Genomic DNA, 20,059 nt, shown 5'->3' with positions numbered 1-20,059 from the left:
TCAGAGTTTGGGACAAATGGTGTATGAAATCTAACTGTTGAGGTAGTTTATCATCTGTCCTCCAATTGTTCGTTTGAACATCCCATTTAATTTGTTTTTCTGATTGCTATGTCATTCCCTTATTCCTTCCAAGGCTGGTCTCTCAGTCTCTGAGTATTGGCAAAAATTCTCTCAAGTTCTGCTCTAGCAACATCTTGAGGTAGAATTTGTTCTTCAGGTAGATGACAAACTAGCATTTTTTTGTATTATTTGTTTTCTTCTCGTGCTAGCTTGTTGTACCCAGAGAGGGCAAAACATATCTGTAGTTATGAAACCACTGATGTCAATGGCATTGCTATCTACTGCAGCAGGGGTGAATGGAGATAAGTCAACATATCCTAGAATGGAAGGAAGAAAAAGTATCCTCTGTGGCAAATAAGACTCCCAAACACAGTGACATTAACTGTTGGTCTTTGAGGCATGACCTCTTCTCAAGCAGCTGCTAAAAATTGGGGCTGGACAGTGCCCAATTGCCCCTGATCATACTTTTGTCTCATCTGAGAGATCGGTGTAGGAAAATTTATCATCTTTTGTAAACTTATCCAATGTTTTCTGGCTGTTTTGTGTTCCTTTCACCAAGACCTAAAAACAACTAAGGTTGCCAGCAGGGTTTCCTAAAAAACAACTCAAGGTCTTGCGCTCAAATAAATCCAGATTCTACACACACACACACACACACACACACATATACACACACACACACACAGAGAGAGAGAATAAATCAGTTTTAAATTTAATTATTTTTACCTATTTATCAAAGTTGGAATAGGAGGTCTTAAAATGAGATTTCAGGCTCAATAAACCAAGATTCAACACAAAAACCACAGCTGACCCAAAATACAATAAATTATTTTAAATTATTTCACTTATTTAATACATACAGTATAATGTAAGATTTAGAAAACCTTAAAAAACAGTTCTTAAAATATAGAAATTCAGATAGGGAGTGAAAAACCTAAATCTGAGTTAAAAACCCAGCAACTCTGGAAACTCTGAGCCCAACAGTTAGTAAACAGTCTATTAATTTTTGTCCTGCAATTCCAATAATCCATGCCTTGTAGGGTAGCTAAAAATGAGCATTAAAAAAACCCACTTCAGATTAGCAAACTTTTTGCCCTGGAATATTGTCCCACTCCAGCCTTGGGCAAGAGAAAAGAGGAAGTCCCAACCCAAATGTGAACCTCTCCCCCTTCCTTTCTCATAAGAAAGGGCTAAGTTCCAGAACTTGTGAACTGGTATCCTAACATCACACCACAATCAAGCCTGTTCTTGAGGATGAAACTCATAGAGTATTTGTAGCTCAGGGTTGAAATGAGGGGTTCTTGTTGCTGTGTAAGCTTGGTTGTTTTCTTGCCGACTTTTCATTACTTAGACTGGGTAATTTCTTCAGAGCTACCACTGATTATGTTACCTACTTTGGATAATGAAACAACAGCAAGAAAAAAACCAAGTTCAAGATGTCGTTGGAGATTCTCAGTCATTCAGGTCATGGTTGTCCTAAAGATGTTTTTCAAAAGGCAACTGGACTTTCTGTGTTTTTTCCTTAAAGACATTTCACTTCTCATCCAAGAAACAAAGCGAACTGAAGAAGCTTCTTGGGTGAGAAGCAAAACGTCTTCAAGAAATAGAACAGAATAGAACAGAATTATTTATTGGCCAAGTGTGACTGGACACACAAGGAATTTGTCTTTGGTGCATAGGCTCTCAGTGTACATAAAAAGACAAGATACATTCGTCAAGAATCATAAGGTACAACACTTAATGATAGTCATAGGGTACAAATAAGTACCCTAAAATCATATTAGGAAACAGTCAATATAAATCGTAAGGATACAAGCAACAAGGTTACTTATGACAGTCATACAGTCATAAGTGGAAAAAACATAAGGAAAAATCAAAGTAAGTCCATTAGCCTTTTGAACAGCACCTCTAGGACAATCAAGCTCAGACAACGCCAAGGACAGCCCTTCCCCTCTGCCCCCCTCCCTCGACGAAACTGCGTATGGCATCTTTCTTTCCCAATCTCTTCTGACCTAAGAACAAGAGCACCTATTTTCCGGGAGGCTTGTCATGACTGGAGGAGAGGGTAACACTGTCGCGGTCACGGAACGCAATTCTCCATTAAAAGAAAAACGTCATTTTTGTAGATCTTCGCAACTTTAGGGAAGAAACTACTTGGTTCTTGGCCCGTCCCCAAACTGTTTACCTCCAAAATTCGTGGTGCTCGCTTCTCGAAGTTCGCTTCCACTTTCGATTTCAAGGACCTTCGACTTTTTCCCGTCAGCCCCGTCTTTCGGGCAAAATTCCCAGGTGATCGAGAAAGGAGGCGTGTTTTATCAGAACTTTTCTAAAGCTGTTTGGTTCTCAGCCCGGCGGAGCTTTAATCAAAAAGGTCTAAGTCAAATTCTACTTCGGAAGGATCCGAAAACCTACCCAGTTCGGACTGGACAATTTATATGCATGCGCCTTCCGGAAAACCCAACTTCTGCCCCAACATCGGAGCCGTATCATAAACTTCAGGAAATGGATGCTGTACTTCGACTTGCTTGGTTAGCTGGCTTGTTCTTTAGTTTATCCAATCTCTTCTTAGAACAGAGCAGAAAAACAGTTGGTAGGGACCTTGGAGGTCTCCTACTCCAACCCCCTGCTTAAGCAGGAAACCCGATACCATTTCAAATTGTTATCCTCATTTATTTGCTGCCCAACCGACTTTCGGAGACTTACATTAAAAGCAATAAACCATGAAAGATATGTAATTCTAATTCTTATCTTATACATAAAAAAAGCAACATATAACTTTTTCCTATTCAGTAACTGTTATTCAAGTGTGACAGGAATTAGAATGCAAGACTCATTTTAAGAACTTGTGTTGGAAAAATTAAAGCTACACTTTTCGTTTCCTCTTATCTGCTTTCCTCGTGTTGCAAACTCACTCCCCATTTCCCTCCACTTCTTTGCCCCCCTTCCCCCCCATGTGTAAAGTAGCCAACTTCAGGCTAATAGGTAACTCAGCTTTCAGGTGCCAATATGGTTTTTTTAATTCTATCACAAAGAAAATAATAAAAAGCCCTTATCTAAAAAAAAAAAAAAGTTCACCTTACTCAGGGTACTACTCAAAAAATAATGTCCAAATAATTTTTGCTCCTTTTTAGTATCTCATTTTACTTCAACCAGCAATTTATTTGTATTAATGAAGAATACTGAAACCTCAAGAGGAGCATAGTGTAAGTGTACTGTAGTAATAATCACATGCATATTATCATTTCCTATCAATGTATTCCCCATTCTGTTATATAGCATACTGTTAAATATTGGATATTTATTTTTGTCTATTCAGTCGGACAGTCAGTTTATAGATCTTCAGAATTCCCTTAATCATAATTAGAAGACAGCTCTCAATTTAAATTTGTCCCAACACATATTGGAATTAGACCACCTTTTGTGTATTCCACTCTTTACTATACTTGACAATGTATTTAATTAGTCTAGGGGTGTCAAACTCAAGGCCCGGATCCGCCCCTAACATGAGGTGTTAGTTCTGGTCTGTGGGGCCGCCCTGAAAACAGCAACGGACTGGCCTATGGCGCCTCTGCCAGCAAAAACGGAGCTTGGGAGGGCTGCAGGTGGTCCTCCAGAGCTCCGTTTTTGGTGGCAGAGGGTTGCAGGCCATCGCAGCCGAAAACAGAGCCATGTTTGCTGGCAGAACACTCAGGCCACCACAGACACCCGACACAAATGACGTCAAGCTGACCACACCCACCTCAGCTCCCTGACAGTAAACACAACCCTGATATAGCCCTCAATGAAATTGAGTTTGACACCCCTGGTCTAATACTACCAGATCTAGGCAAAAATCCAGACAACCAGCAGATGGCAGTAATGCTGTAAAGCAAACTCTATTGTCTTCTTCAGTCAACTGGATTTCTGCTGGCCAGTTCTGGCAGCCTAATTCTAACAAATCTATGAAGGAAGAAGCTTGCACTACAATTACAGAGAAATAGGGTTTTCAAAAGCATTTATTGGTTCAGTTGAAAACGAATCAGAATCTGAGCTTCTGGAAAAACCACTTGTTCTTTCCTGTCTTGTATCTGAAAGAAAGAAAACAATTTTGGTTAATGGTTTTGCAAATCTCTGATAAGCATCAGCCAAAGCAATCACTTCATGTATCAAACAAACTAGGCAATCAGTATGTTTATAATAAATATGATGGTTGAGAATTTTAGGACTTGTAGACCTAACATATTCAGAAGGGAACCAATATGGAAGATTGATATAAAGCAAGAGATATTGACAGAAACACAGAAGTTATAAAATAAGCCATATCAACCATTAGAACATATGGTAAATTCCTTCTTAAAGCATTTCCTTTATTAGGGCAACTCAAAGTACAGGTAACCTTGACTTACAGCCCGTTTGTTTAGTGATCACTTGAAGTTACAACAACACTGAAGTGACTTATGATCAGTTTTCACTTATGACCATTACAACATACCCAGTCATGTGATCAAAATTTAGATGCTTGGCAACTAGCATGTATTTATGATAGCTGCATTGTTCTAGAGTCATGTCATCACCATTGGCAAAACTGAAATTGTTTTGTATCCACTTTTTCTGATATATTTTTTTTGCTCCCTTAAAAGTTAAGGTCTATAGCAGTGTTTCCCAAACTTGGCTATTTTAAGATGCATGGACTTCAATTCCCAGAATTCCCCAACCAGTATGCCTGGTTGAGGAATTCTGGGAGTTGAAGTCCATACATCTTCAAAGGGTCAAGTTTGGGAAACACTGGTCTATAGCTTGGATTCAACTGGAAACATCACTTCATTCAAAATTCACCTTTCTTCAAATTTCACTTTGGCCTCTCGCCGTGCCTTACGTTTCAGAGCAGGATCTCTAAATACATCCTTGTTGACAATGGTTTTGTCCAGGGGAATATCAACAGAGTACCTAAACAAAACACAAGAAGTGGGGAAGTTACAAACCCAGAAGCACTTTTGCCTCCTTGCCTGTCTTTTATTTCAAGTTCACAGCTGAAATCAGGGCATAGGAGAAAGGAAATTGAATCAACTTTTGGTCTTGGTTAAAAAATATAAATAAAGCCCTACATACTTTGTTTTCCTCTCACATAATATTCTTCCATACTTTTCTTTCCAACTCACCTGGTTGGCATCAAGTGGTTGTAATTGTAAACTTTAACAAAGGATTTGATTTTGGACCTTTTAGCAATCTTCTTCTTGCCCATACTGGCTGTTACTTTGCGTGGGTAACGATCGATACCTGCCACCAAGGCATGGCTGTATGGGCGGTCTGAAGTGCCATCATCAATATTCTGTAATAGAAAACCATTAAAAAAAGTCATCATAAGCAGCAACTATAGCTATGTTTAATAATGATACTGTTAAGTAATCAACTACAACTTTATTCAGGAGGAAAAAAAATACTATTTTAGTTTTGTTCTGAACAGGAAATTATTTGGATCCAGTCAATTAAAAAAATCATTTCATACTTTTTCAGTTGATCACTCTGCAATTACCATCCAAGTCTGTCTTTACTTTACTTAGTTCAGAATTTACTACTTACTTTTATGGGTTTAAAGAATTAATGTTATCATAAAATGTGCCTACATATATCACTCCAATTTTCAAAACTACAATTAAGTGGAAAAAATGAACTCTGCATCAAGTTTGTTAAGACTTTATATAGCTCAACTGAAATCAGAGATCAATTTTAAATGACGCCATACACAATATAAAGCTTATTGAATGTCAGTGACCTCTTATCACTTTCTAAGATCACTTTAAAATAGAATTTTCAATTATGATATTCAAAGCCCTTGATTTTCCACCTTTGTTGTTCTGTTCCTGATACCACTTTATTATGGTTATATAATTTTTATAATACTACTTGCATGCTACCCTACGGTGGCTTTGACTTGATGTAAAGTGGTTCTGAAATTGTGGTTTATTATTGAAATAAATCTAAGGTAATACCATCTAAGAGCATTCCATTACTTTGGGCACAACTTTTAGAAAACTGGCAACACAGTCAATCTTGGAAAAACCAAAGCAGGATAAGACATGATTAATATTTAGATGGGAAACCACCAGTAAATACCAAGGCTGTAGAGTGGAGTATAGAAAAATATTCTGGAAGAAGACAGTGGCAAACCACTTTCATACTGCTGCCAAGATAACTCCATGGATATGTTCATATGGTCATCGACAGTAGAGTTCAGGAAGGCTTTACTAAACTTGGTGAAGAGATCCAGCTTTCTCACCTTAACAATAACAGCTTTGCGTCCAGAATAGCGTCCAGCCAAAACAAGAACAACCTTCCCAGGTTTCATAAATTTACCCATCTCTGAGTAGAACAGGGAAGAAAAATTTTAAAATGCAATCACATATACATCTCACATCATTATTTGAAAAATCGATCATTTCCTTGCCATCAAGCCTATCTATAAAGTTTCATTCATATATAAATATGGTTTTCTCTGGGACTGAGACAAGTAGAATTTAGATGCAACTTTATCTTAGCAATCAGAGGAATGATCAATGATGGTTAGGAGGAAGTCTGATTATCAGCAGGGTTAAATTAATCTCGTAGACCTCAGAGCCAAGGAATTAGTAAGGACAATGCAGTCTCACATGAAGTTTTTGCTTTATTTTTATTTAAAAGTAGACAATGCATTTGTTCTAGACGGCGGCAACTTTACCATGAACGCTGAAGAAAAACATCAGCCCTTAAGAGAATATATTTCCTTCTCTAGTGCCGGCATACTACAGACCACGAGAAACGAAACGCCCTATCATAGTTATTTACTGCATCTTCATATTTCCAAACCTCCCAAAACCATCAGAGACATATCTGATACCTTTTAGCTCTCCCACCAACCTGACTTTCCAAACAGTTTGAGAGGATTACAACGGATTGTTCCACAACGGCTACACCAACCTTACCGAATGTATTTCGTCTATGGGACGAAGCCGGAAAAGGAGAGGCACGTAATTTCCGGCGACCTTTCAACCTTCTGAACGCAATGCGCATGCGCACTTTCGTTCAGCGGGGATACGTACGATTTAGGATTTCCGTTTACCTGAGCATTTGAAAAGCACTTTCTCTCGTCTCTTTTCTAAGATTGAGATTTACCCTTAGAAAATAAGAGAGCAGCCAAATCTAGAATGACAATTCTTTCTATTTGTTAATAGATTTAAAAAAAAAAAAAAAAACACCACACATGGTAATACAAGCCAGCGTGAGGTAAATCAGGAGCCTCCTTTCCCCTTTTCATATTGAATTGTGTATTAAACCAAGGGGAGAGGAGTTAGTGCAAGGTAAGTAGTACGATCAATTTCTTTTAACATTTCCTAAACACTTGCCGTAGAAAAAGCCTTACTAGGACTACTTGAATTGGCTCAAAAACAATTTAGAAACTTGCTGGGTGTGGTAAAGGAAAATAGTCTAGAAGGATGAGCTATCTTGATTACGTTAAATAATTATTTTGCTTATTTTTGCCAAAGCAAAACATTTTCACTATTCTGGAAGAATTTGCACTTATGTCATTTCTGAAGAATAAATTCAAAGAATGATATTTAAACGTTAAACATATAACTTCTATGTTGAAATATATATTTAAGTATGCAAACCATTACAATTTGTATATTAAAAGTGAACCTTTTGCTTCAACAGTTTTTTGGAATATATTTTAGAATATAAATAGAATGTTCTTTTAACACGACTTGTTCAAAATACTAACTGAAGAAAATACATATTTTATGCACGTGCACAAAGCATCTGAAGGATAATAATAAGAGATAAGGAGAATCCAGGACCTCAGTGCCTTCCGTCGTGCCCTTAAAACCCATTTTTTCAAGCAAGCCGGGCTGGCTTAAGATGAAATTTTTAATTGTTTTTAAATGTTTTAAACGTTTTAATTGGTAATGAGTTTTAATTGGGCCAAATTTATATATCTTTTAATTGTTTTTTTTTTAATATTTGTCCTGCATGTTTTTTAATTTTGGCTGTACACCGCCCTGAGTCCTCAGGGAGAAGGGCGGTATAGAAATTCAATAATAAATAAATAAATAAATAAATAAATAATTTTGTGGATTGGCAACCTAACATCCATTTCCCATTTTTTTTCCTGTCTCATTCAAATTACTTAAAATCTTTTCCATGAATCCTCTTATATAGCCAACAGAAAATTCCTTTATTTGATATACTGGAAACCCTCATCAATATTGTCTGATAATTTTCCGTAATTTCTGAATTTTTTCACCCATGGCCCCCTTCTAACCTGTTTTTCTCCTGGGCATTTCTGTCCAGCTTCTATTATTGGATATAGACACAGGGCAGAAACTGGTGTATTTTGGTGTCAATAAGAAAATATTTGTACTTTGCTTTTGTGTGGTTACCTCAGTACATGCTTTTCAGCTGTAGCTCTTTGCTCTGGTTGAAAACTTCTTTAAAGACTACTATTATGTTGTTTTTATGTCAGTGGAACACAGCGTTTTCATTTTTTCCCCTGGTTTTTGAAACAGGATGTTAGTGATGTTAATGTCATGTTGACTAATATAATTAATTCAGAATTGTTTGAGAGACATTGAACCTTTTGAGGATATATCACTGCCAAAATTCTGATGAAAAATTTTAGAGTTTTGTAACTACAATCATGTTCACAACTCTAGCAGTTTGTTGGTGATTGTCTTCTATGCTTAAAGCATTTTTTTTTTACAAAGGAAATACACTACAATGCAACATATTCCATTTCTTCCATCCCTAGAAAATTAAGTAAAGCAAGTTAAGCAGATCTTCCTGCAAAGGAGGGCTTCATGCCAAAAAATCTCCATAGACACAAGTATAATAATTTTTCCATATTCTATTGGAAAGATGTATCTATTTATTTCATTCTTTGTGAAAGAGATCTATCAACCTCAGAACTATTTAGCTTATCTATGTAGATTGAAAGAGAAACTGCACTTTTCCTCAGCCAAACATGTACATGTGTCCAGGATAAGATTCTATGGCAGCTGTGGCAGCCTAATAATACAATTAGAATCATAGAGTGGGAAGAATACAGTTAGGCCACTGAGTCTGATTAGATCAAAGTTTAATCAGAATCCAGTTTAGGAATTCAAATTAAAGCAAATAAAAATAAATAGAAGAAAAATAAGAACAAAAACTAAGGACACCAGACTGAATTTATTAAAAGCAAAAGACATTTTCGCAATCAATTTCTTCTTCCCATTGCAGTGAACTGGGTTCAAAACAAATAATACAAATATTTTTAATTGAAGATACCCAAGGACTTAGGGTAGAATTTTTTAAAGCGCACCAATGAATGAACTATCAAAGGGTAGAAAAGAGCACCTATGCTAGATAGGAGTTTCAATCAGACCATTCATATAGATATATAGATATATCACAACTAGTTTAAAACAAAACTGCAGTTTATGTAGCCAAGAAGTCAATGAGCCCCCTGTGCTTGCCCTTTTGAGCAATAGCATGATCAGAATCAGCTTTGAGACTGTAGTTTGCCTTCAATCTTACACATACAGGAAGTCTTAAGAGACACTATACAGAGTTACAAGTGCTGCATATACAGAGACTAAAAGATTACTATTCGCCTAAAGAATAAGAGTGCCATAATCTGAAATGGACACTCTTTAGATACATCTTTTACCATTATTCTGAAGAAACATAATTCAAAAGAAGAACATTATAGCCAAGCATTGCTTTAAGAGATCTAATGGAAGAATCAATAGGTTCAGGTTCAATGTTTGACAGTATGAATTTCCAAAACAGCAGCTTTATTGGTTGTGCATAACCAAATCAAAGGAGGCTATTTTGTCTGCCATTGAGAAGACTTCTAGCATCAAGTTATTTGTTCTTTCAAGGAAGATGCTGATTTAAATGTTCAAGCTTAATAGCTTTTTCATTCTTGACTTCAAGTTAAGATTTTATCCTACTCTGTCAAAGTAATTAAGATCCCAAATTAAACTGTGCTGTAAGGTATTATCATTTCTAATTATTTCCATTTAATTCACAAAATAATCTCTCAGCACCGGAATGTATTGAATTTTTTGTTCTCATGTTTGGTTGGAATCTAAGCAAACTGGTATTTACTTAAACAATGTATTTCCTTATCAGCAAGCCAGCTGAAAATATTGAGCATATATTGACCTGTAAGGATATAATGGACTCTATTTCCTAGCACAAAACAGCTCAATTGGAAAAAACAAACACATTTCCCTGGAAGTAACTGGTTCTGTAGCATCAGTATCAAATAGTTTAAGGCCACTGGCACATAGTAAATCCCTTCTTCAAATGTGAGAAGCCAGGCAGTATATTTAAAAGTTAAATGATAAATGTAGGTATCAGTACCTTATGCCTCAGGGAGAGAACATATAAACTGTGATGCAACTAAAATATTAGCTATGTTTAAATATAACCTTGGTTCCATGGCAGGACAAAACCTTCCTAACATTCCCCTCCATATTTGCAAGTGAAATGTTCTCTAACTCCACTGTCAAATTTGTCCATGCAGCAGATACCTTAAAAGATCCTGCCAATCAGGATCCTGATGCATGTGATTGGAATCGCCAATAGCAGCAGACTAGTCAACTAACAATATTTCCTTCTGTAGGAACACACCAATACGGCCTCCTGGTTAGAACAACAAATGTATCCTTCCCACCAGCCAACCCCAGGACTGAAACAACCTCCACTTGCCAAGCCATTCAAAAGGCATCCCTGATGTTTTTCAACTGCCGAACGGCCAAGTCCACAGGAAGGCTGAATTGTAGATTACTAAGACGGCTAAGGAGGTTAAGGGCTCCCTCAAAGCCTGTCTGGGCCATGTAACTCCAGGGTTGGTAGTGGACTTGGATCAAAGTTCCTGACTTACAGATAAGATTGAGCCATGAGACTAAACGTTGCTCATTGAGTGCCAGACATACCAGTGCCTTCAGTTCTGAGTCTGCACTACGCTTGAATGGGTCATGTTCTGACAATACTGTGTGAATGGCTGACAGCAGGCTCTGCTTTGGAGTGGTAGGTACCCCACCCATCACTGGAAGGGCAAAAGACTGGGAGAGTTTACGAGCTGGTGATTCCACAAAGGCACGGCCGTTCTTTGAACTGTAATACTTCACAAAGAGTTCCCATGGATGCATTGGCTGGGGAGAAGAGCCCAGCATAGGAAGCAAGCAGGCAATTGGAGCTAGAACCAAGCTCATCCCAGGAGATGGAGTGTAGAGACCATGAGCCAGAAGATCCCGCACAGCAGTTGTCAGTTCTTTACGTACTGCCAATGTTAGTTCATCACGTCCTCCCAAGGAAGTGTCCTGGATCCCTGAATAGCTGATGACATGTTCTGTCTCTCGCAACTGGTACTTTTGAGCAAGTTGCCTGACATGGGCCACCGCCATCTCTAGCTTGTTCATTAAAGGGGAATAGTCTCTGTCAGACTGGTTCCTCTGCCATAACTGATGAGGGATTTGACCTGTTCCACAACCAAATTGGCTCAAAGCAAAAATCTGTAGCATAGCAAGCATCCGACGCATGAGATGCAGCCCTGTTTCTCGCATCCTCTGGGCTTCTTCTGAGTTCACTGCAGAGAGAAAGTGAATATTTTTTTAATACAGTTGCATATTGTATATTGTTGCATATTGTAGACTCATGTCACAGTCTGAGGAAAGAACAGAAGGAGGAGAGAGACTAATGGTTACAATTATACGTAGGGCTAACTTTGGCAACATTCTATATAGTTTTGGAAAAAGAACAGAACTTGAGAATGAGGTTGGAATGAGGTTATCTCTACAGTAATATGGGTGATGAAAGAGGATAGTAATATTCATGTTGACACATTCAACAGAGCAACTTGGGCAGATAATGAAAAGGAGGCATGCCCATGTGGTTGTCCATATCTGAAGGAAGAAACCGTAAAGCTGTTTTTTTCATCTCTAATGTTTTACAGCATCTACATAACTCACGCCATATTCCTGGTATGTATCAAGTACCACATATACTCTTGCAGCCATATCATTTTTCACGATGAGAACTCTCCCTGCCCCCCACCCCAAGACATTTGGCTGTCTGATATTTAGAAATCTGATTTCCTTATAGTGATAGTCATTTCATGCCTGTGATCTGATTTTCAAGCAAGAAAATAGTATAAGCCAGTAGTAATATATCTCCACTAATGGGAAAGAAATCAAGCTTACAAATGGGCATCTGGAAAAAGCTCAACTGAGCAGGATAACCAATTTCTACTCAGCTCTTTCCAAAAGATTTGTGATGATTTTTTTCCCCACAATAGTATAAACAAAATATCAGTGGCTGCCAAGATCTGAGGCTGAATAGAAAAATAAGAATTGGGGCAGATAAGCCAGTAATGGAAGGGTTCTGTAACTCCCATTTCTCTCAATAACCTATTCCAAATTGCCATATCCCATTTCTCTAACAAGGTAAAGTACTCTACCATTTTTTTATTCAACAGACCTTTTTAACTACCGGTATGATATGCAAACAAATTCTTGCTTGGATGGATACCCACCTCTGCTGCTTCTATGATGTTGCTGCACATTTGGCTTGTAGGTGCCACTTCCAGTTTGTCCGCTTGAACAGTCACAATGTCCCTCCTCTGGTTTGCCAGGACTACCTTCTTCTACAAGAAAGAAAAAGATTTTGACCAACCTTTATAAAACTAAGAGCTCAGCTTTGGCTCACATAATATATCCAGTGAACCAAAGGCCCAGCTTCATCCCAGCAATAATAAACAAAGTATAGAAATAATGCATTGCAACTGCTCATCTATATAAAGATAGCTGAATCTTTATATAGATGAGCAGTTGCAATGCATTATTTCTATACTTTGTTTCCACATTCAGTGCAATCATTTGAGGATATCTCAGTTCTGTATAAGTCTTCATAAAGAAGGGTTATCCCAATTTCTAGATAGAATAACAGAGTCGGAAGGGACATTGGAGGTCTTTTAGTCCAGCCCCCTGCTTAGGCAGGAAACCCTAAACCATTTCAGACAAATGGTTATTCAATCTCTTCTTAAAAACTTCCAGTGTTGGAGCATTCACAATTTCTGGAGGCAAGTTGTTCCACTGATTAATTGTTCCTAACTGTCAAGAAATTTGTTCTTAGTTCTAGGTTGCTTCTGCCCTTGATTAGTTTCCACCCATTGCTGCTTGTCTTGCCCTCAGGTGCTTTGAAGAATAGCGTGGCTCCCTCTTCTTTGTGGCAGCCCCTGAAATATTGGAACACTACTATCATGTCACCCCTAGTCCTTCTTTTCATCAAACTAGACATACCCAATTCAGGCAACCATTCTTTATGTTTTAGTCTCCAGTCTCCTAATCATCTATGGTGCTCTTCTCTGCACTCTTTCTAGAATCTCAACATCTTTTTTTACATCATGGCAACCAAAACTGGATGCCGTATTCTAAGTGTGGCCTTACCAAGGCATTATAAAGTGGTATTAACACGTGATCTTGATTCTATTTCTCTGTTTATGCAGCCTAAAACTGAATTGGCATTTTTAGCAGCTGCAGCACACTGCTTGCTCATGTTTAAATGATTGCCCACTAGAACTCCAAGATCTCTCTCACAGTTACTACTATTGAGTGAGGTACCACATATACTGTACCTGTGCATTTTTTTTCTTGCCTAAATGTAGAACCTTATTTTCTTCATTCAATTTCATTTTGTTAGATATCATCCAATGTTTAAGTCTGTCAAGATCCTTCTGTATCTTAAGCCTATCTTCTGGAAAGTTGGCTATTCCTGCTAGCTTGGTGTCATCTGAAAATTTGATGAGTTCTCTATCTATCCCCTCATCCAAATCATTAATGAAGATGTTGAAAAGCACTGGGCCTAAAACAGAGCCTTGAGGTACCCCACTGCATACTTCCCTCCATGTAGATGTAGTTCCACTGAGTACTACACATTGAGTACAGTTGGTCAGCCAGTTACGAATCCATCTGGTGGAAATGCTGTCTAACCCAAGTTTCTATCTTATCAAGTAGTAGGTTAGGGTCTACTTTATCAAATGCCTTACTGAAGTCCAAATAAATTACATCGACAGCATTTCTCTGGTCCACTAATTTTGTCATTTTGTCAAAAAATGCAATAAGATTTGTCTGGCATGATCTGTTTTTGACAAACCCATGTTGGCTTTTGGTTATTACTTTGTTTGCTATTAGGTGTTCGCTGATTTGTTGCTTGATTATCTTTTCCAGAATCTTCCCTGGTAAGATAGAAAATCTGGAGTTGGCATGTAGTAATTATATAATAGAAGTTGAGTGGTCATCAGAGTCTTTGTTAAGAACAGAAATCTAAAGAGCTCTGTGGCAATATAGTGATTAACACTGCCATTCACTTGATTTCAGAGCCCCATGGCCCTGTACATTTATTAATATTAATTTATTTAAATTTCTAAGCTACCCTTACCTGGCTTGATCTACTGGTTAAGGCACCAGGCTAGAAACTGAGTGACTATGAGTTCTAATCCTGCCTTAGCCCTGAAAGTCAGCTTGATAGGCTAATGTGTCTCAGCACAGCTCACTTCACAATACAGTTGTTGTGGAGAAAATAGGAAGAAGGAGTATTAGATATGTTAGCTGTTTTGAATTGTTTATAAAAACGATAAACATGGGAAAATAAATAAATAAATACGTACATACATAATAGTATATAGAAATATATCACTCATAAAACAGAAAATGAATGTCAGAAGAAAATAATCACCACCCCACAACTCCCAAAGGTCACCATCAACATTAACCCAGGGAGAAGAGTCAGGTCTTACAGATTTGTAAGGACTGAGTGATTTCAATAGTCTATAACATCCTCCTAGAAAACTGAAATCATGTGACATTTGTTGCTAAACACTGCTTTTTCAGATATCACATTTCTGTATTTTTATTCTTTCTCATTTTATTTATTTATTTATTTATTCAATTTATATGCCGCCTTTCTCTGGAGACTCAGAGCGGTTTACAATGCATTTTTTAAAAAAAAAACCATTATAAAAACATTTAAAAACTAAAACATTAAAACTCACTCACACCATTCATGGCCGGATCTCACAAGATCGCAACAGCAAGATCAACGGCCCCAGGCCTGCCAGAAAAGCCAGGTCTTCACTGCTTTTAGGAAGGCCAATAGGGTGGGGATGGTCCGGACCTCAGGAGGTAACTGGTTCCAGAGAGCTGAGGCAGCCACAGAGAAGGCCCTCCCTCGCGGGCCCACCAGCCAACAATGTTTAGCTGACGGGACCCGGAGGAGACCAACTCTGTGGGATCTTACCGGTCGCTGGGAGCTATGTGGTAGAAGGCGGTCTCGAAGATAACCTGGCCCTGAGCCATGTAGGGCTTTAAAGGTAATAACCAACACCTTGAATTGTGCCCGGAGACCAAGGAGCCAGTGCAGCTCACGGAGAATTGGTATAATGTGGGTGTATCTAGATGCACCCACGATAGCTCATGCGGCTGCATTCTGGGCCAACTGTAGTCTCAGAACACTTTTCAAGGGTAGCCCCATGAAGAGCGCATTGCAATAATCTAACCATGAGGTGACAAGGGCATGAGCGACTGTGAGGAGAGCCTCCCGATCCAAGTAGGGTCGCAATTGGTGTACCAGGCGAACTTGTGCAAAGGTCCCCCCAGCCACAGCTGTCAGATGTTGCTCTAATCTTAGCTGTGAGTCTAGGAGGACACCCAAATTGCGAGCCCGTTCTGAGGGGGAAATCTTTAATGCAGAAAGAATGCAGAAGGCCAACTGAAAGCGAGTATCACACTGGATGTGGAAGTGAGTATATCCTTGTTATTGTGATGGCCAATGTTATTAAATCCTGCAAGAGCTCATAACTGAAATCACTCTAAGTATCAGTAATGATCAACTTTTCTTCCCAGACAACAACAGCCCACTTTCATGGGCCTTATTTAGAAACAGCCATCAGAAATAACCATTCAACAAGCCACATAAGTAGACTTGTAACAAATTTTGGTACGACCAGGTTCTTCTTATCTTTTCAGACAACATCACAAAACCTAATATATCTGTGAAAATGGATAACAACAGGATCTGATGAAGTGGACTCTGGCCTAAGAAAGCTGATGCCATAATCAGTTTTGTAGGATATTCAGGTTCTACAGAAATTGTTTATTTTTCCTGCATGATAGGAGAACCAACCCCACTGAAAAATTATTAAACAGAACTTTATCTGTCATCTTTTCCTGCTAATTTTGGTAAGAACAAAATGTTATACTTTTTAATTTCTTAAGATGAATTAAATATTTATATTAATTTGGTATCACAATTCAGTCCAAAACTTCAGATTATTCAATACATTTCATAGTCCCTTTCAGATCTGGTTCCTAATTGACCCCATGTATTGTACCAAGTATGCAAGATATGTATATTTTCTGACCCTGGATGAAATTGATAAACATTTCAAGGTCCCGGATCTGGGTTTTCAACTGATCCACCAGCTGTTCCTTTACACGTGCTGGGTTGATGATTTGTGCCACAGCAACATCCACCTGCTGACGCAACTCTTCTGGGGACAGCAAGGCAATGTCCTCACTCAAGTTCATGTCCAATTTCTTGATTAGCTCCTCAATAATCACCTGTGAAGCACAGCAGGAATAAATCAGGAGTTAATCTCACTCCTTGCTAAGGATTCTCTTCCCAAAATGTTTAAAAATCAAATGTCTCAGTTAAAGGTGTCCCTTTATATGCAAAAGAAAATTATGTCTGACTATATACCAATGAGTCTTACCTGCTGTCTCTCCATGACCATAGACTGAGGCAAGGCATCATAGCTACCCTCCTGGTAGGCAAATGTTTCCAAGTCATCTAACTGTGCCTTAAGCTGCAGAATTAGTTCTCGTTGCTTCTCTTTTCTAGCTTCCACCTGTGCTTGCTTCTCATATTCATTCTGAATGAAGAAAAAAAGGTCATATTGTACACAGTACAGTAATTGTAGGAGGAGAGCTGTGCTAGTCAATGGGAGCAAAAAAAATTAAGAGGAATCTAATAGCACCTTTTCTGATTAATTTTTTTTATTAAAAGGCATTAGCTTTCAGGGGCTGCAGTTCAATTAATCAACTTCAGAGTGGCCATGCAGCTTATAAAATGAGTTGCAACTTCCAAAAGCCTATGCTTTTTTATATAATTGTTAATCAGAAAAGGTGCTATCAGACTCCTATTGACTTTAAGAGTAAAATTAGAATAAAGTTCTTAAAGAAACGTGTGTCCAGACTTAATGGCTATCTCGTTGCATAAAACAATCAACCTTGAATTGAAATTGCAACAGTCTTTTGGAGCATCTTTCTCCAGCTCTTACTTCTGTCCACAGTCCATTAGTCTCAAGAGAATCCATAATGATTACATCACTGGAAAGGGCAATAGGAAAAAGATGTCCTCCAGTTATGACCTAGAAACTCTCCTGACAGGCACTTTATATGCCTTTCTAATTCAACATATAAAAAGTACCCTGTTTCCCTGAAAATAAGACATCCCCTGATAATAAGCCCACTCAGGCTTTTGAGCGCTTGCGTTAAACTAAGCCTCCCCCTGAAAACAAGCCTTCCCCAAAAATATTTAAACACAGAGCTGGAAATCAGGTAAGACGGCAAGAGGAGCCCCATCTTGCTCCATGCACCCCAAAATAATAAGACCTCCCCCAAAATAAGGCCAAGCGCTTATTTCAGGGTTCAAAAAAATATAAGACAGGGTCTTATTTTTGGGAAAACACAGTATAAGGAGATGCAGAATACAGCAGACACTTGTTAGGTAAGCAAAGTCATTTACATATTTATATATATATATATATATATATATATATATATATATATATATATATATATGCCGCCCTTCTCCAGAGATTCAGGGCGGCTTACAATGCGTTAAGCAATAGCCTTCATACTTTTGTATACTTTATACAAAGTCAGCTTATTGCCCCCAGAAACCGGGTCCTCATTTTACCTACCTTAGAAAGGATGGAAGGCTGAGTCAACCTTGAGCCTGGTGAGAATTGAACTCGCAGTAATTGCAGGCAGCTGGAAGTAGCATTAGTCTGCTGCGCCACTCAGGCTACTTAATACAAGTAGTCCTTAACTTGACTACAATTGGGATTGGAATCTCAGTTGTTGAGCACAGTAGTCATTAAGTGAAATGCCCATGTGACTGCTTCATTCAATGACCACAATCCTAGCAGTCCCAGTTGCTATTGTTAAGTGATCTGAAAAGTTGTTAAGCAGATGGAGCAAAAGAACTGCCTGCAGATGGATTTCAACCCCACTCCCGATGTGCAGAAAAGAATGCCTCTACAGGGCTGCAGAAATGGAGCTTTGATCTCCACCATCTGAGTTCCATTTTTGCAGTCCAGCAGAGTAGTTCTGCTACACTCAGCAGGTAGCAAAGATGAGAGAGAGTCCTTTTGATGGGCAACAGCAGCTTGCAATCTTTCCTGCTGTTTCATTGACTTTCTATGGAAGTCAGCAAAGAAGATTGCAAATCGTGATCACTTGGTAAGTGTGAAGAGGTTGCCAAGTGCCCAAATGTGCATATGTAGGGAGGGGGGGATGACAGTGCAAAGCTTTACAATGTTTTGCAGATCATAAAGCACTCTTTCTGAGGCCATCATAACTTTAAACAGTCATTAAACAACTGGTTAGTCGAGGATTACTTGTAATATTTTTTTTAAAAAAGATATGGTACAAGAACCTCAGAAGATTTTCTAGATCTTGGAGAAGTTTCAGGCACACATTTTATGATACGATTTAAGTCATGCCGCATGGTGACCTGCTTCAAACCACAATTTATGATCCAAATTCCAGGCTCAATTGTTCTCATTAATGAGGACTACTGGTATTCACTGCTGTGGCCTCATAGCAGCTAGACAAAATTTACAATATCTTGGGTAACAACAATTCCATGGTATATCAGAAAAAAATTAATGTGCTGTTTAACATTTCTACCTAGGAACTCTTTTAGAAGGGATCTAATTATATTCCCATACAAATTATAGAACAGGTAGTCCTTGCTAAGTAACAATTGGCAATGGCAACTTGGTCATTAAGCAATCACTAAATAAAACCACAATTGTACTGATAAACTGTCTTCACTTTTCCTTAGCTTTATGCTGTGAAAAGCTTTAAAGTTAAAAGATTAACCAGACATAAAATTACTTTTTCATCATCATCATAACTGTGAATAGTATATTATAAGGACTACCTGTACAACATGTTCCACATTACCATGTGGAAGGTGTTCAAAATATGGAATCTTTTGGTATCTACTGCCAGTGACTACCAAAGACAATATATCAAATTTAATTAAATAAATTGCTTTGTGATAACAGTAATTTGTTATGGATTAGCAGAAATTATTTGGCATGATACTGAAGACTCCAAACTTTATGCTGCCTTGGTTGTATGAATACTATTTATATATTTCTGCTCCTCCATTATACTTCAATCAAATGCCATATAATAAAAATGCTTGAAATTTTTGTAATTTTATATTACTAAACTTCCTTATTTACTAATCACAAAGTTATAAAAACAAAGTGGACTAATACACCTTCAAGTATTATTTATGAAAAGAATTCTGAAAAGAGAAAGTCTTATAAGTCTGTTGGACAATACAAAACTTGAAAACTCCAAGTGTGGCTTTATAATAATTTATAAAACTTCAACTATATTTGAACACAAGGATCAGGAAAAGCAGAATGAGCCCAAATCTTAAAGTAATCTAAATCCTGTCTTTTGACAGCCAGTTGATTATAGGAACATCATACAGTAGTAACAATCTCTTCTCAACTGTTGATTTCAATAGCTTGACTGAAACCAGGGTGGATTTGATTTAAATCAAACTGATTTAAATCACGATTTAAATCACTAGTCAGTAAGGCTTGATTTAAATCATAGTTTTCTACATAAAGACTAATTCTTGCTGGTATAACTTTAATATGCAAGTAGATGAAGATTTTTAGAATAACAAC

At 37.9% G+C, this 20,059-nt stretch overlaps 3 protein-coding genes and 1 long non-coding RNA gene across 6 annotated transcripts in view; 1 reads left to right on the top strand and 3 right to left on the bottom strand.

Annotated features, from left to right (window-relative positions):
* The window catches only part of IFI35 (interferon induced protein 35), a 100,484-nt gene extending 98,385 nt beyond the window's left edge, over positions 1–2,099 (bottom strand). Inside the window, exon 1 of the mRNA XM_087894005.1 lies at positions 2,073–2,099. The gene's annotated coding sequence lies outside the window, so the exon portion shown is untranslated. The remainder of the gene's footprint in view (positions 1–2,072) is intronic.
* A 1,938-nt stretch (positions 2,100–4,037) lies between these two features.
* Positions 4,038–7,080, bottom strand: RPL27 (ribosomal protein L27). Of its 3 annotated transcripts, none has more exons than XM_034416217.1 (5): positions 6,999–7,080; positions 6,317–6,399; positions 5,199–5,368; positions 4,876–4,986; positions 4,038–4,127 (listed from the first exon to the last, which is right to left on the bottom strand). In XM_034416217.1, exons 2-5 carry the CDS (start codon positions 6,395–6,397, stop codon positions 4,079–4,081), a joined length of 411 nt encoding a protein of 136 aa, XP_034272108.1. In that variant the 5' UTR covers positions 6,398–6,399; positions 6,999–7,080; the 3' UTR covers positions 4,038–4,078. The 3 variants fall into 3 exon arrangements, with proteins under 3 accessions (XP_034272108.1, XP_034272109.1, XP_034272110.1); XM_034416218.3 differs by having other exon boundaries at positions 6,914–7,035; XM_034416219.3 differs by having other exon boundaries at positions 6,934–7,033.
* Positions 7,081–7,277: 197 nt separating this feature from the next.
* LOC132711872 (uncharacterized) lies at positions 7,278–16,279 on the top strand. The gene is made up of 2 exons (XR_009622591.2): positions 7,278–7,373; positions 16,086–16,279. It is a non-coding gene; the product is annotated as an uncharacterized LOC132711872 (long non-coding RNA).
* RUNDC1 (RUN domain containing 1) overlaps positions 9,222–20,059 on the bottom strand; it is a 14,712-nt gene continuing 3,874 nt past the window's right edge. The window contains exons 2-5 of the mRNA XM_034416212.3: positions 16,832–16,990; positions 16,481–16,679; positions 12,596–12,706; positions 9,222–11,650 (exon numbers count right to left, since the gene is read on the bottom strand). Coding sequence (XP_034272103.1) covers positions 10,779–11,650; positions 12,596–12,706; positions 16,481–16,679; positions 16,832–16,990 — 1,341 coding nt within the window. The 3' untranslated portion in view covers positions 9,222–10,778. The remainder of the gene's footprint in view (positions 11,651–12,595; positions 12,707–16,480; positions 16,680–16,831; positions 16,991–20,059) is intronic.

The sequence above is a fragment of the Pantherophis guttatus genome, chromosome 4 (assembly GCF_059756535.1).
Source record: "Pantherophis guttatus breed Tessera chromosome 4, ASM5975653v1, whole genome shotgun sequence".
Lineage (NCBI taxonomy): Eukaryota > Metazoa > Chordata > Lepidosauria > Squamata > Colubridae > Pantherophis > Pantherophis guttatus.
The sequence above is the reverse complement of the archived record's forward strand: the minus strand, read 5'-3'. Positions and strand labels throughout refer to the sequence as shown.